The 14,586-nt window shown below is 38.1% G+C and overlaps 1 protein-coding gene across 1 annotated transcript in view; it reads right to left on the bottom strand.

Annotated features, from left to right (window-relative positions):
- The window catches only part of CNTN3 (contactin 3), a 304,699-nt gene that overhangs the window by 182,541 nt on the left and 107,572 nt on the right, over positions 1-14,586 (bottom strand). Inside the window, exon 4 of the mRNA XM_027771124.1 lies at positions 10,921-11,016. Within this exon, the coding sequence (XP_027626925.1) occupies positions 10,921-11,016 (96 nt within the window). The remainder of the gene's footprint in view (positions 1-10,920; positions 11,017-14,586) is intronic.

The raw sequence follows: 14,586 nt of genomic DNA, 5'->3' as shown, positions 1-14,586 counted from the left end.
TTTGTTGTGTGTTAAACTCCACACACACACACACACACACACACACACACACACACACACACAGGGTTAGCCCTAACAATAATGCCTCTTGCATTAGTTGTGAGCCTTTGTTTGCAAGAAACAGAGCCTATGAGTCAGCTTAAGTAAGGACAGGAATGCACTATACAGGCATGGGCTGTTGAAGAGCAGCTCAGGGCAGGGAAGTGGGTGTGGAGGAAGAAGGCCTGATGAGACTGCAGGCCAGGAAATCCTCTGTCTTTACCCCTTGTCCCTAGTCCCCGAGTGTCTCTTCAGGATCGTATCTGTGCTCCCTGGGCATCAGCTTTCTAAGATGCTAATTTGTAAGACAGAAAGAACTGCTCCAAGCACCAATATTAAAATTATAGACTTTGGTCAAATACAAAATTCCCAGAGACACATCAGATTGACTCAGCTGGTGGAAAGTGTCCTTTCTGAGTCAATCAGTCAGAGCCAGTTGGAACATGCTATCTGTGGGCCTAACTTGTGCAGGTGATGAGAACAGCCCCTGGAAAAGACCAACATGTTTGAATATGATGGACATCTCAAAAGCATTCCATTCTTCTTTCTCTAAACATAACCGTTCTGCTAAAATATAATCAGTTTTTCATTGCCAACTATAGGTCATCCAATAAGAAGAGAAACCCAAACATGTTCTAGAATAATGTTTTCCAAAGTAGGGTGTAAATATTCCAGGCAACATGACCCCCTGGGATGCAGTATAAACTATATAGTAAACACTTTTTATAGATTTACTTTTATTTAGATATTTAAAATTTTTGTATTTTTCTATATAGCAAACACATTAGGACTATAGTATATTTAAATATGTATATAAGTAAATCATACATTTCTAATAATTCCCATGTGTTACCCTCTTAAATCCTCTGAATGATCATGTAAGGATGGTATGCTTACTCCCCATCTATAAATAAGAAAAAGAGATATAGATGTTAGGCAATCTTAGCAAAATTTCATAGTTGTGTGTGTGTGTGTGTGTGTGTGTGCACGTGCTCATGTGTGTGTATGTGTAGAAGGGTTTAATGATGTTTTAATTTATCAGTGTATCTATCAAAAGAGTTTGATGAACACTGTCTTGAAAGGTGGAAAATGTGTAAATTAAAGAACTAAAGCCTGTAATTTTCTAAGCATAAGAAAAATTACCATATTTTTTTATCAGAAAGTAACAGTCCTAGGTCCCACCCTAATTGTATTGCTGTGTAGCTTTAGACGAATCACCTAACTGGCCTGAATCTCAGACTGTCAATGTCAAATGAGAGTGACATTCTCTTTCATGAAGCCTGTTAGGAACAATAAACTCAGAGTCTGGTTGAATAATGGTGTCATTAATAACATTATTATCTAGCTAGTGTTAACTAGTTACTCACAAATTTACCTTTCTGAAGCTCTCTGTGGGATCTTACAACCCTAAGAACAATGGAATTCCTATATATCTTTCTATTTCCTGCAAACTGAGCTCAGGGCATTTCAATGGGCGAGTGGCTTAGGGTAGAGTTCAACAAACTGATTTGAATATATTCTTATCAATTTTACTTCAGCTTTGTTTTGCTATTTATTATCTTATTCAAATGAGGGGTCATATTTATCACAAGATTATAAAATACTATAAGACATATAACATCTTCTAGTCATTTGAAGGTACACGAGTAAATCAGTGAATGAATAAAATGAATGGATGGAATGATGGCTGGAAAGACAGATGGAAGGAAAGGAAGGAAGGAAAACTCAATGACTTTTTCACTATTACAATTTTTACTATAGGATTATGTGCTTGCCAGAGAGAGTGACAGTGACAGCGAGAAAGTAAGAAAGCATCCCCTGGAAGGAATGACCATGCTATAGTTCCTTCTCTTCCATTCTCCTCTTGGGATTTTTGGCATTATATGCATATATGCCTAGTGGCTTTTTTTTTAAAAAGAGAGATTTTTGCTATAACACATGTGTGCTTACTGGAAAGACTGAGATAGAAAACCTGGGGGTGGGGGGGTTATGGCCATGCCACAATCTCTTCTACTTCATTCTCCTCTTGGGGTCTTGGGCACACACACACTCACACCTGGCATGAGCTTTTAGTTGCTGGGTCAGAGACTCGAACTACGGTTGACTACATTGGAATCTAGCAATGTAACCATTACACCAGCTGCTGGTCCCATCTGGTGTACCTTTTAAGTCTCTGGGTCTGGGACTCAAACTGGCCATGTGAGATAAAGCCACCTTAACCTCCATGCCAATGACTGGCCCAATAACTATTTTAAATTCAGTATCACATAGGAACAGTTTGTATAAACGGCATTTTTAATCTCTATTTCCAACTACAAAATGGATGTGCAGCAATTAGGACTATCCACTACAACTAATATTTCCCTTAGAAATCTAAATATTTTGCAGTTATCCATATCAAAGCAGGATAATTGCAGGATTTAGGTGTCAATTGATTCAGAACAGACTTGTTTGAATGCTGCTCTCAACCTGTTAATATTCTGGACTCGTGGAAATGTCAGTAGTCACATCAGCATTGGCATATACTCAAAAATTAGTTTATAATTGTGGAATACTATTAATTTAATCTATACGTAGATTCTCTAACTTTTTGCCATGGCATATTAACCTACTACCAGGTTAGAAGAGATAAGTCAGGAGCAATTTCCCATGGTGGCCATGCTAACATATCAAAAATTCACCAGTCATCTGATTCGTAATCTTGACTTCACAGTTTGTGATGGTGTAAGGTCTGCTGTGATGCAAGTTTTGCAAATATTGCTTTAGGAAAGATAGAACTACAGGATTCTTGGAGAACTGGCTACACAGTGACCAGAATTGCAAATGTAATGGAAGCCAGAAAGCATATTCTCCCCATGACCATAATCTATTATTTTTTACTTCAGAATTTAGAAAAGAAAATGCTAGTATTTTCATTTCAATGGATTATAAGCAGAATGGTAAAGAAGTGTTATTTAAGGAAAAAAATGAGTGCCTAAAATAAGATGGCATTGTAATTACAGATTAAGTCATTTGGGGAAATGATTGTTTTCACTCATAATCACATCCAAAAACACTAAGCAAGTGTCTCGTTGCCTTGACGTCGCTAGCAATTGGACACATCTTCACAAAGATGAAAACTGCTATATGGCACCTTTTCTTCCACACATTCTTCCAGCTAAGCTACCTGAGATGACTTTTATTTTTTTGGTCCATCCATCTTAGGGAAAAAAGAAAAAAAAAATAAAGATGTTGATTACAGAGGGTGTAAATCCCATGCCATCTGGTTATGTTGCTAACAGTTCTCACCTCTGTCACACCAGGATTCACAAAGGAATTTTTAGCATAAAGTCCAATCAGCCTCCACTACCTGATGTTTGGAATCTCACAATCTCCTTTTCATATCCCAGAGGCTATGCTGTTTTAAGTGGATGACAGGGTACAGGGCTGCATTTTCAAAAACATGCACAGAGCATGTACATGGGAAGTGGGATTAGAGACAAAGGTAGTTTGCTGATTAAACACTGGAGCAGACTCAAGCCTATTTTCTACTCAGAATAAATTTATCAGCACTCATTAAATGGAAAAAAACACTTCTTTATTAACATATATATGTAATAATTGATTAACCTATGGATTCTTGTCTAATTAGTATTTATCACGAGGTACCCATGAATTAGGCTTGTGACCTTCTGTATAATAGGGCAATTTTCTTGTTTATTTAAATTTCTAATGATTCTGTGGTGATATCTGCAACTGCATGGTAATTATACTAATTCTCAGCCATTCACGGTATTGGTAACTAGATTAAATATCCTGCTACAGGTAATCTCTTGCCAGTGTCTTGTTTCTGGCTTGTCATTTCTTAGTTTTCCAACTAATTCTGTGATGTTCTAATTCCTCTTGCTTCCAAGAGATGTTGGATTATTCTGCAGAGAAGACACTGAAAAGGAAGTGGCAAGGCTGCTCAGTAGAGTAGTGGTTAAGGGAGTTGGATCCCACATAGTTGACAGCAGTTGAAATCACAGGCCAACACCTTGGAAAACATACTGGTGTGGGTGCATGCATGCTCCAAAATCCTGACAGGACAGAGAAGTGAAAAAGACTAGATTGTTGCCTGGTCATGCCCCATTGGGGATGCTTTCTCTCTCCCTATCTCTCTCTCTCTGACAAGAGCATATACCCTCTGGCAACTGAAAAAAAAAACAAAAGACGTGGTAGAAAATGTCACAGATCATAGAAGATAATACTCCTCTCAATTGACAGCAATCCATGTTATAATGGGTTATCGGGATTCCTGGGAAAAGGTTCCTAATTATCTTCCACCATGAACAATTTTTCCTTTCACAGCATCAGATAAATAGAGACTGCTCTTGAGCAATGCAGACCTAAGTTGCTGCCACCTTCTTGTAAATTATCAGCATAGATGAATCAAGGGAGTATGAATAATATATAGAGTTTCCCTTCTTTGGGATCCTTATTGAGACTTTTTCTGTGTCTGTCTCCCTGATCTATTTAAGGTGAACATTATTGGCTGTTATCCCAAGTAAACACAAGAAAATTACAAATTTATTTCACCAACAGAAGAGATTTTGACACAATTTTACTATGGCTAATAATAGAACTAGGACTAAGAAAATTTTAAACAATTTTTTAAGAAAAAAGAAAAGGTAAGAACAGCAATGGCTACCTATTAATAAATTCCTTGCAATAGCTTTTAAAGAGTATGTTCCTGGCTGCCAAACAGAAAACCTTTGATGTTAGGCACAACTCCACAACATCCAAAGCACCAAATGAGAGCCGCTTTTTCTAGTGCAGGAGACTTCAGAATTCTGAAGAATCCCCTGCAAGAAGGCGGCAGAAAGTGGTGTGAATCAAACAAAGCTGTCTGGAAACATATTGCAAGGATTAAAGGGTGTAAGATACACTTTGTGTCTTGATACTTCCATCTCATTTCAATTAAAAGAATATAAAGAATATAAGCATAGCCCAGGCACAGGAGGTTGTGCTTGTAGACAATGCTATTTGATAGGCTGAGACCATGTGGGAGACCTGAGTTAAATTATTGATCCACTCTAAAACCAAGGTGTGGTGGTACATGCCTAAAGTCACAGCTACTTGGGAGGCTCAGGCAGGAGAATTATGCCAGAACAAGACTCCTGTCACTCTCCTCAGGTTTTACAGAAACTGAAGTGTTCTAATTCTTTTCAGGTTTTACAGAAACTAAAAACTAAAACACCAAATGGATGGCAGATTTCATCTATGTGTATTACAGGGCACTTAGTGTCATGCAATTTAATTTCAAGACCTGAAAGGGGGCTATTTTGGGAATGTTTTCTCTGGATTGTTAGACCTAAGCCCCAAGTTAGGGACTGCATTTGTTGTTTATATCACTCCTGGCAGGTGAAAATTTGTGGATAGAAACCATACTCTCTTTTATGTGTATGACTCTTGGGCCTTCCTTAAAGGGAAAGCCATGCCACTTCAGCCCTAAGACTTAGAAAAGAAAGACTTTTATGAGACAATAAAAATATACAAATCATTTGGGAGACTCAGAAGGCCACTGGACCAAAAGCTACATCAGGGTGAAGAGTATCTTGAAAAAGACACTTCAGGCATGAACATGGGGTGGCGGGGGGGAGAAATGACACCCTCAGTAATTTTGGTTGAGAAATGGGCTAGGGAAGAAGGGAAGCTGAAAGGGCAGAGGGAGATAACAGGAAAATCATTAGTGACCTCTTAATAGAACAGGTAGGCTAGGGTCTTGTGACAGAAAAAGGGCCACAGAACAGTAGCATCGGTTTCACAAGAGAAAATATTATCAATGTAGCATCTCAGACTCCACCCTAGATCTTCTGAATCCAAATCTACATTGTATAAAGTTCCCAGTTGATTTATCTGCAATTGAAACTTCAGAAGCCATTGGTAGAGCATGTCTAGGTTGGCATTTTAGTTGAATGCTACGAGTATTTCTGCTAACGTGACTTAAGGCATTGCTGATATGGCAAATGTTTTTATAAACACTATAAATAGGTTTGAATATTAAAACAAAAGCAATGAACTCTGCTGCTTCCTATTTTGACATGGCTGAATCCATTGGTTTAGGACAGTGATGCATTCAGTGTGGACCCTGTGTCTTACTATTTAGCGATGGCAACACAGGCTGGATAAGAGTCCTGGTCTTAAGTCAGAGCATCGCAGTTCTAGTGGTACTTCTCAGTTTGGTGATTTTAGGTAGGCTACTTCCTTTCTGAGGTATACTTTGCAAACTCCCAAATTCTAGCTCTAAGTGAAACCTGACTTTCTGCTGAGATTTAGCTTCTGGCCCCCTGCCTCATGTATCACTTCTAAGCAAGATGTCTGAGGTCAGGGGGCCAGGCATTAGTTGTCTGAGTGCGCACTCTCTTGGCACCAGGGCTGAGCTTCCAGACTCTCCCTTAGACTGTCATTTATCCTTTTACTCTCCAGACTTTTAATCCAAAGAATATCATTAGAAGGTAATTTCCACAAAGGGCCAGCACATTGCTTAGCATCTAAGCAAAATTTAAGACATAGAGGTTGCTATTATTATTTTTTTTTGAGAGACATATTTTTGCTAAAGGGTATGTGTGATTGCCAGAGAGACAGAGAGAGATACAGAGACAGAGTGAGAAATAACCCCCTAGAAGGATGGCCACGCTGCAATACCTTTTACTCCATTCTTTTCTCAGGATCTTGGGCACACATGTACACGGGTTTATTGTGAGTTTTATGTCACCAGGTCTGGGTCTCGAACTGCAGTTGACTATGTGGGAGTATAGCGACATAATGATTATGCCATCTGCTAGTCCCAAGGTTGCTATGATTTATGATAATTATTTTTGTTATTATCTTTCTGTGCTTACTCTTTTAGGCTGATAGAAGGAATGTGGCAGACACATGAAATAAAATTTCTTCCATAATCAAGAAATAACAAATATGAACATTTCAAACCCACAATGTAAACATTTCCAACTATGGAGAAGGGACCACATAGAAAGAAAAAAGCATGAGGTGGGGTAAGAGGAACACAACGTGCTGGGGACAAAGAAGGACACATGAAGTCCTATGGAGAACTGGGACTGTGGGACAAGGACCGATCAGACCACAGGGGCGACTGCGAGGGCTTGGATAACCCTTAGTCTCTTGCACTGATCAACTCCAGAGTCCTTATTTATCTGCTTTCTGACCTGGCTCACAGCCTTTACTGAAGTAAAGTCCTTAAGCTAACAAGGGAATGAAGCAGGGCTGACACCAGTAGGTATGGACAAAGTACATTCTGATCTGCTAGTGCATGCACCTGTCTGGTTGATACAGCGGACATTTCGGTGGTTAAATGCTATACCTCCAGTGAATTTTCAAAAAGTATACCTGGCCAAATTTTTAAAAAGGATTAATTCATGCATTTCATAAATGTGTTTATTGGTTTGAGTGGTATTTGCTGACTACCTATTACAAACCACCCTGCACTCAAGTGCAGACAAATGCAAATGAAGGCCCTGTCTTCATGGAGCTTGTATGCTACTGTGTCAGGACAGTGTATGTAAACTGTGAGTATCTGAGCACTAGGGAGGCCTGTGTCAATAAAAATTATGCTTCTAGCACCTAAATCCAAACCTCTGATCATTTTCCTGTATAATATAGCACAGAGGGAGCTATGCGTTTGCTCAATGCTATTTTCTCTACCAAGCATGCTTTGGGTTCTTAATATGTCATATCTGGGGAGATTTTTTTTTTCTTTTTGCACCTATAATCCTACTTTACTTCCATAGTCACCCGATCCCATGTGCTTTATAAACAAAAGGAGAACTGTGTGAGTTCACCAATGGCAGAGATAAAGCCAGATGCCATTACTTAGGACAGCTGTGATTGGTCAACAGTTCTCCAATTTTATAACATTAGACAAGATTCACCTTTTGGAAAATATTTCATTCAATACTTTATTAAGACATTTTCATTGTCTTAATCAACTGAAAGGTTTCTCCTTTCTTATCAGTGAATATGTCTAATCATAAAAGCACTTAAAGAAGATCATTCAATCAGAAACTTAAATAAGGTCAACATTTCCAAAACTCATTATAGACAAGACTATCCAACTGTTATTTTATGTTGATTTGAGCCAATGTAAATTTAAATTACTTAGACCAAGGTTAGGTGTGCAGTTTTTGGCATACTGGACTAAAGAGCTGGAAGCCATCTGGCCACTGCAGTTTGAATCTCCAGGTTAAACATGTCAGATGCCCATACAGGCACCCAAGATTCTGAGGAGTTAGAGGGCTGGGGAGCAGGAAATAGCGACACACTGAGACCCTACTAAAGACTTTCTCATATGTAGGCAAACACATTATCATTTAAAAAAAAAACATATTTAATTTATTTTGATTCTTCCATATTGAAAGTAGATCTACCCATTATTTCTCTCTTAAAACTTATTTCTTTCTTTCATGAGATATAAACACACAAACACACAGATAAGGGCACCTTTGGTAAGGTTTTACCATGCCATGATCCTCTCCCTGGCATCCCAGCCAGGATCATAGTATGCACTGCTATACCCAGTGTGGTCACATCAACTCAAGACCCAAAACCAGGCCTCCCATGTGGCTCCAGCATCACAGAGTAGCACCTTACCACCTGTGCTACCTCAACTGGGCAGAGCCATTTATTTATTTCTGTCTAATACATCTCTTTTTCTCATAATAAAAATCTTTCTTTACATTTGAAACTGCTTCTTCCTCATTTAAGTGCTTGTCTGTAGGTCTAGCCCTCTGCTTCAGGACTCTCCCATAAATAAGGTGAATCCATGTGGACTCCAGAGTCATTGAGAAACAGACTTTCTGGTTAATTATGATCTTTAACATACAGGACCACAAGAGTTTGGATTTGCCTGGGGCCACCTTTGCCACAGAAGGACCTATAGGAGATTAGAGTCTATAGGGAGGGGAACAAGACTCAAGAATGACAAAGAAAGACCAGCTGTTTATAAAATTGGTTCAAATCCTGAGTCCAACGAATTGCGTTCTTGGGAAGTAAATGTGGTTCGACACACTTTGGAATAAAATTTTTCAGCAACAATTAAAACCTGTGAAGGAAGGATATCAAAACAGGATTGGGAAGGGAAAGAAACCAAACTGTGATATGTTTTAACAGAAATCTGATCATCTGGGCAGGAAGCTCTGGCTTGAATATTGCCTATCAATATGACTCAACATTGGGCAGAAATGGATGAACCTTTATATCCTACTTTGCTCAGTCACCAAATGTGGGCTCCTCAGGAAGAGTATGACCTTGGGCAAGTGGCTCTCTGCAGCTGCGGCAGACTGGAAAGGAACTGAGTGCTAGAGGCCATCCACCCAACTCTATACCCAATGGTGAGACAGCAAGTCCTTCTGGATGGCCCCTGTGTTTGTAAATCACATAGCTCTTCTAGAAGCTGCCTGATCATTCCGCTACATAAATCAGTAACTTATTGTCTACAAGCCAATTTGAGCAGTTACTTTTATTTACAATTAAGAGACTCTATGCTTCCTTTCAAAGTTAAAGTTTCTCTGGAACTTCAAGATTCCAGCACAATGTACACTATTAAAATAGATAGGGAAACCTGATTTAAACATATCAGCCAACATGATGGCAATCATAAGTGATAATCAAGTTCCCAAATCTGCAGTCTCCAGATGGCTTCTTTTACATGGCTTGAAACTAAAGATGAAATTTTTCCCCCCTGGACTGAGTGCTTTTTTTTTTGTGAAAATTGGCAAGTCTGGTCAGCTGTGGTGATACAGCAGTAACACAACACTCCACAATGCGAGGTAACATGGAAAGGTCTAGGGTTCATGTCTTAAGGTCTCCCTGTTCATGTTGGGTATACATGCATGTATCCATGATCCTGGGTAGTTGAGGCTGGAGGGAGTTGAGACATGAGGACCCTGTAAGAAGTGCCTGTCTCTCTCTTTGTGTCTCTTTATCTCATGAGATAAATGAATGAATAACTATTTGGCTAAAAGAGCTTTTGTTTATATGTCACCAAACAAATGCCTGAATATTTTCATTTCAATAAATGTTACCAGGATGGGAACTAGACTTCTCAGTTTCGCCTCTGGTAAGAAAGATGCTTCCTAACTTGTTTATCCCTCAGTAATTCCCATTCTCTCAATAACAGAATGTGTTTATTTCTGTAAGACCAGTGATTTATATATTAATAATGTCCTCTTTATTCCCACAGGTGACCAAGTTTCAATAGTGAGTACGAGAGAAAATCAAACCAGTACTCCTAGCTCATTCTGGGGAACTGTGCTTATTAAATTATTTCCTATGTGCTGAAGTTCATTTTCAATCTGTGTAACTATTTTGTTAAGCTTCTGAACTTCTAGCAATATTTCAATTTATATCAATATCCCATAAGTTTTGCAATTCCAATATCAAATAGCAATGATATAAATATATGCACATATATATATAAATGCAATGACATATATTGATACGTATGGGTGTATGTTTCTGAAGGTGAGAGAAAGAAAGAAGCATAGGGAGTGAGAACAAAGACCCCAGAGACCACAATTTATGTCATGATCTAACACTAAATAACAAATGATAATGGTGTAAGAAAAAAGCACCATTCAGCACTGTTAGGTAATCAAAGTAAATTTGATCTTTCTTGTCTTTAAAACCCTCTTTGTTGGAATGAGCAAATTATGTTTACAAACTTGGCTGGATGGACTTTCTCTTGCAGAGTTTCTCATATTCGAACTCAGCTGACAGAATCTAATACTTGGGTTATCAAGTTTCTCAGGGTAATTTACAGAAGCAATAGCAGTACATATTCCGTAGGCCTTGCCTTGAAACTTAGTCAATAAATAAGAAAGGCAGACACAGAGCACCACTTACCTCCAGAGTGGGGTGGGGGGCCGCAGAGCAGGACGACTCCCTGGCCTTCACGCACTGACACTGTACTTCTCATTTTCGTTTTGAAATTTTCAAGATCTGTTTTGAGAACAAAACAATACTGAATTTCAAGAAAGGGCAATAAATTAAAGTTTTTTACTCCAAGACATTTCTTTCTTTTGGCAAAGAACTTTGAAATCTCTTTTCAGTAATCTCATGAGAAGAACATTTGCTTGGAGGAGGAAAAGCAGGATTCTGATTTCTTTATTAAGGCTTCTAAAAAATACAAGACAAATATATACCATTGTTCTTATGTGGCTGTAATAGTGTCAAAATAGCATGGACTATTCAAAAATATAGCAAAGCGTATATCTGAATGAACTAACTGGATTTTATTCAAAGGAGGAAATGAAATATCTTGAACCTAAAATATACATAAATTTGATTTTTGCATTTGTTACACTGATTTATCATATCACGAAAACTTTTAGTTTCATCTTGTAATAACAACTAAGTATCCATGGATTTCTCTCCAAAAACATTTTATCCCAAATAGACTAAACAGACTTTAGCCTACTTACAATTATTGTTATTTTTTAAATTTGAAAATATTCAGTTTTTAGGTACAAGTACTTTTTATCCCATGTCCCGAAGGGCTCTATGGAATATGTGTCACTGGAAATCATCAAGTAAGCAGAAGTCAAAGGTAATAGAAAATTATACCTATGTATTTATTCCCCTTTAGTTACAGCTGAAAAAAAATTTTTTTTCTATTTTTTTTAATTTGCCAGAGGGCATGTGCATTCACCATAGAGAGACAAGAGAGACAGAAAGAGAGGGAGAAAGGACGCAGGAGAAAGCACCCTCCAGTGGGGCTTAGTCACACGCATTCCCTTCTCCTCCATTTCTCCATCTTTCTGGGCATCTGGGCACATACACACACCATGAGCATGTTTTTTAGACCTCTGGAGCTGGGAATCGTATTGTGGGGTTGGCCATATGGAATCCAGTTTCCTTAACTACTAAGTCACAGGGTTGGTCTAGATGAAATTTTTTCAAGGGTTGAATAAAGTTTAAAAAAATAGCAATCAAGATCAAATATTATTTTGATTACCAGTGATTATTCTTAGAAAACCTTTCATTTCTTCCAATACCAAGCCAGAACAGCAAATACTGATTCATACTTTTTAACTTAAGGTACCAAAAAAATGAAAATTCTATGGACTTCATTTTAAAAAAGCTTAAGTCTTTGAAGAAAAAGATAAAAACTTATTTCTCTAAACTAAAAAAAAAAAAAGCTGTAAATTATTCAGTTAATGTACTCTATGGGTATCACTTTCTGTATCAGAACAATTGCACTGTCAACTTGTGAAAGAATGTATTTTCTTCATGGCTCTTAAGGATTGGTATAAATTGTCTAAGTGGTGACTATACAGCATGAGGCAGTACATGTATTTTAGAATACAACTGGGAAAGTTTTAACCTTTGAAAAAAATACATAAAGCAAAATAATTATCTGTAAAAGTAGACATTTTATTCTAAGCACTATAAATCAATACATGAGAGGAAAAGAAGAAGGCCTATGTGCTTCATTTTATTGTTACTGAAAAAAAGAAAATATTGGATTGCTAGGTTATAAGGATGGGATAAAGCAGTTCGGCAAAACTCACATACCTATGCCCAGGAAAGAAGAAAAAATAATGTTAATAGGGTTTATGGACTTATTTTAAGCAGAATTTCCCTACTGAGATGATGTAACACCCCCTTTTATCATCTTAAATCTGTAACTAAAATGCAACATGCTTGTAATATTAAGGCCCTTAGAGTGTAACTGAGTTGAAATTAGAAAACTGGATCCTCTGTATGCTTTCCAATGACTAAATAGGGCGGTACCTCGTATCAGAATATATCCTAAAAAATGAAAAAACAATTTTCAATGATTTTTTTTTGGCAAATCAGTATCATTTAACATTGCTTCTTTCCTGCCCAATTCCTTGTTTTCTTCTGCCACATCATTTCACATCATTGAACGTTTTTCATCATAGCTTTTTAGCTAGAATGTACATAAAAGAGTAAACTAGTTCTACAAAAAAAAACAATTAAATCTCCTCCAAAGATAAAATCTCTTTCATCTAAGCACAAATAGGGCCTGGCACAGATGTGCCCATTGGTCCAGACACATGCATTGGTCCTCCCTCTAGAGTACATGAAGGAAAGTTGAATTCTCCATATGTCCACTTCATGGAACAGAACCATCCAAGGCGGTAAGGAAAGTAACGGTAGTGGCTGCAACGTGTTTTTCAGGGCTTTGTGGATACCAAAGTACTGTAACCCCAATGGGCTGTTTCCCTATACATAAGTATTTCCTGAATTCTTAGCTTAAGTTACTTAATTGTCCAAGGACTATCTGCACCATTATCACCTGGGATTTTAATTTAAAAATATAAGTATCTGAGAATCACTAAACTAGTGAATTGAGATCTCAGGGGATCCAATCTAGGGATTTTAATCTTAAACACATTAGTTAACCTTAAGTACACTAAATACAATTTTGCAGTCTGCCACTGAGATATTTGAAGTTCATTACCACTGGGCCACTACCTGGTTCTGAAAGGTATGAAGTTTACTGCAGATTATGCATCTTAAAATATATTTTAAATTTTCGAATGATATAAAAGTACCTATGAGAGAATCTGTTAAACACCCATCAAGCATCAAGGATGGGAAAGGGAACAGTTAGTTATTAAACAGTGTTTATTTACTGAGAACTAACCTAACTTCAGCCTGCTATATGCTATGTTTAGGAGGTATTAATTATTGAGGGCCATCTTTCAAGGACAGCCCTATCTGGTTAGGAGACAGACTTGAGACCAAGGTATGCATTTGAAGGATGCTTGTGGTAATGGCCATCATTTCCAGAGCAATAAACACTTTAATCCACAGGTGTGAAAGATGCTTCAAAGAGCAGAATTTGGTCAAGTAGATGGATGGTTTTATGTATCAGAGAACAGAGGTGGTTATTCTTTTTAGATCAACAGAATAACATAGGAAATCATGTGATAAGAACACAAACATCCTCTTATTATTAGGTTGTTGGAAAAGTTATAACATATTTCTCTCTGTTTTTCTACGCAAAAGTGCACCATGACTTTCCTGACAACTCTATAGAATACTAGAGACCATAAGAGTAGGGTAAATGTCTGAAACGTTTCAGATTACTAAATTGCTTACTAGCAGGTTATATGTGCAATCCACATGCAAGTCAAGCTGTATGAAGTTCAATTTTGGCAAGAATCATATTGAAAAATCTCTGTTCAAGAATCAGAATAAATATGGACCAGCAGTTAGTGTAATGGCTATGTCACTGGACTCCCATGTAGTCGACCGCGGTTGGCGTCCTGGACCCGGTGGCTTAAAACTTGGGACCAGCAGTTAGCGTAATGGCTACGTTGCTGGACTCCCATGTAGTCGACCGTGGTTCGCGTCCCAGACCGGGTGACTTAAAACTCACGCTGGGCACATGTGCATGCATACCCAAGATCCTGAAGAGGAGAACGGAGGAGAAGGAATTGCGGCGTGGCCATCCCCTCTGGGGGGGTGATTTCTCGCTTTCTGCCTCTCTGTCTGGCGAGCGCATGCACCCTATAGCAAAAACCTCTCTCTCAAAAA

Source organism: Tupaia chinensis, unplaced genomic scaffold, assembly GCF_000334495.1.
Source record: "Tupaia chinensis unplaced genomic scaffold, TupChi_1.0 Scaffold000185_1, whole genome shotgun sequence".
NCBI lineage: Eukaryota > Metazoa > Chordata > Mammalia > Scandentia > Tupaiidae > Tupaia > Tupaia belangeri.
The sequence above is the reverse complement of the archived record's forward strand: the minus strand, read 5'-3'. Positions and strand labels throughout refer to the sequence as shown.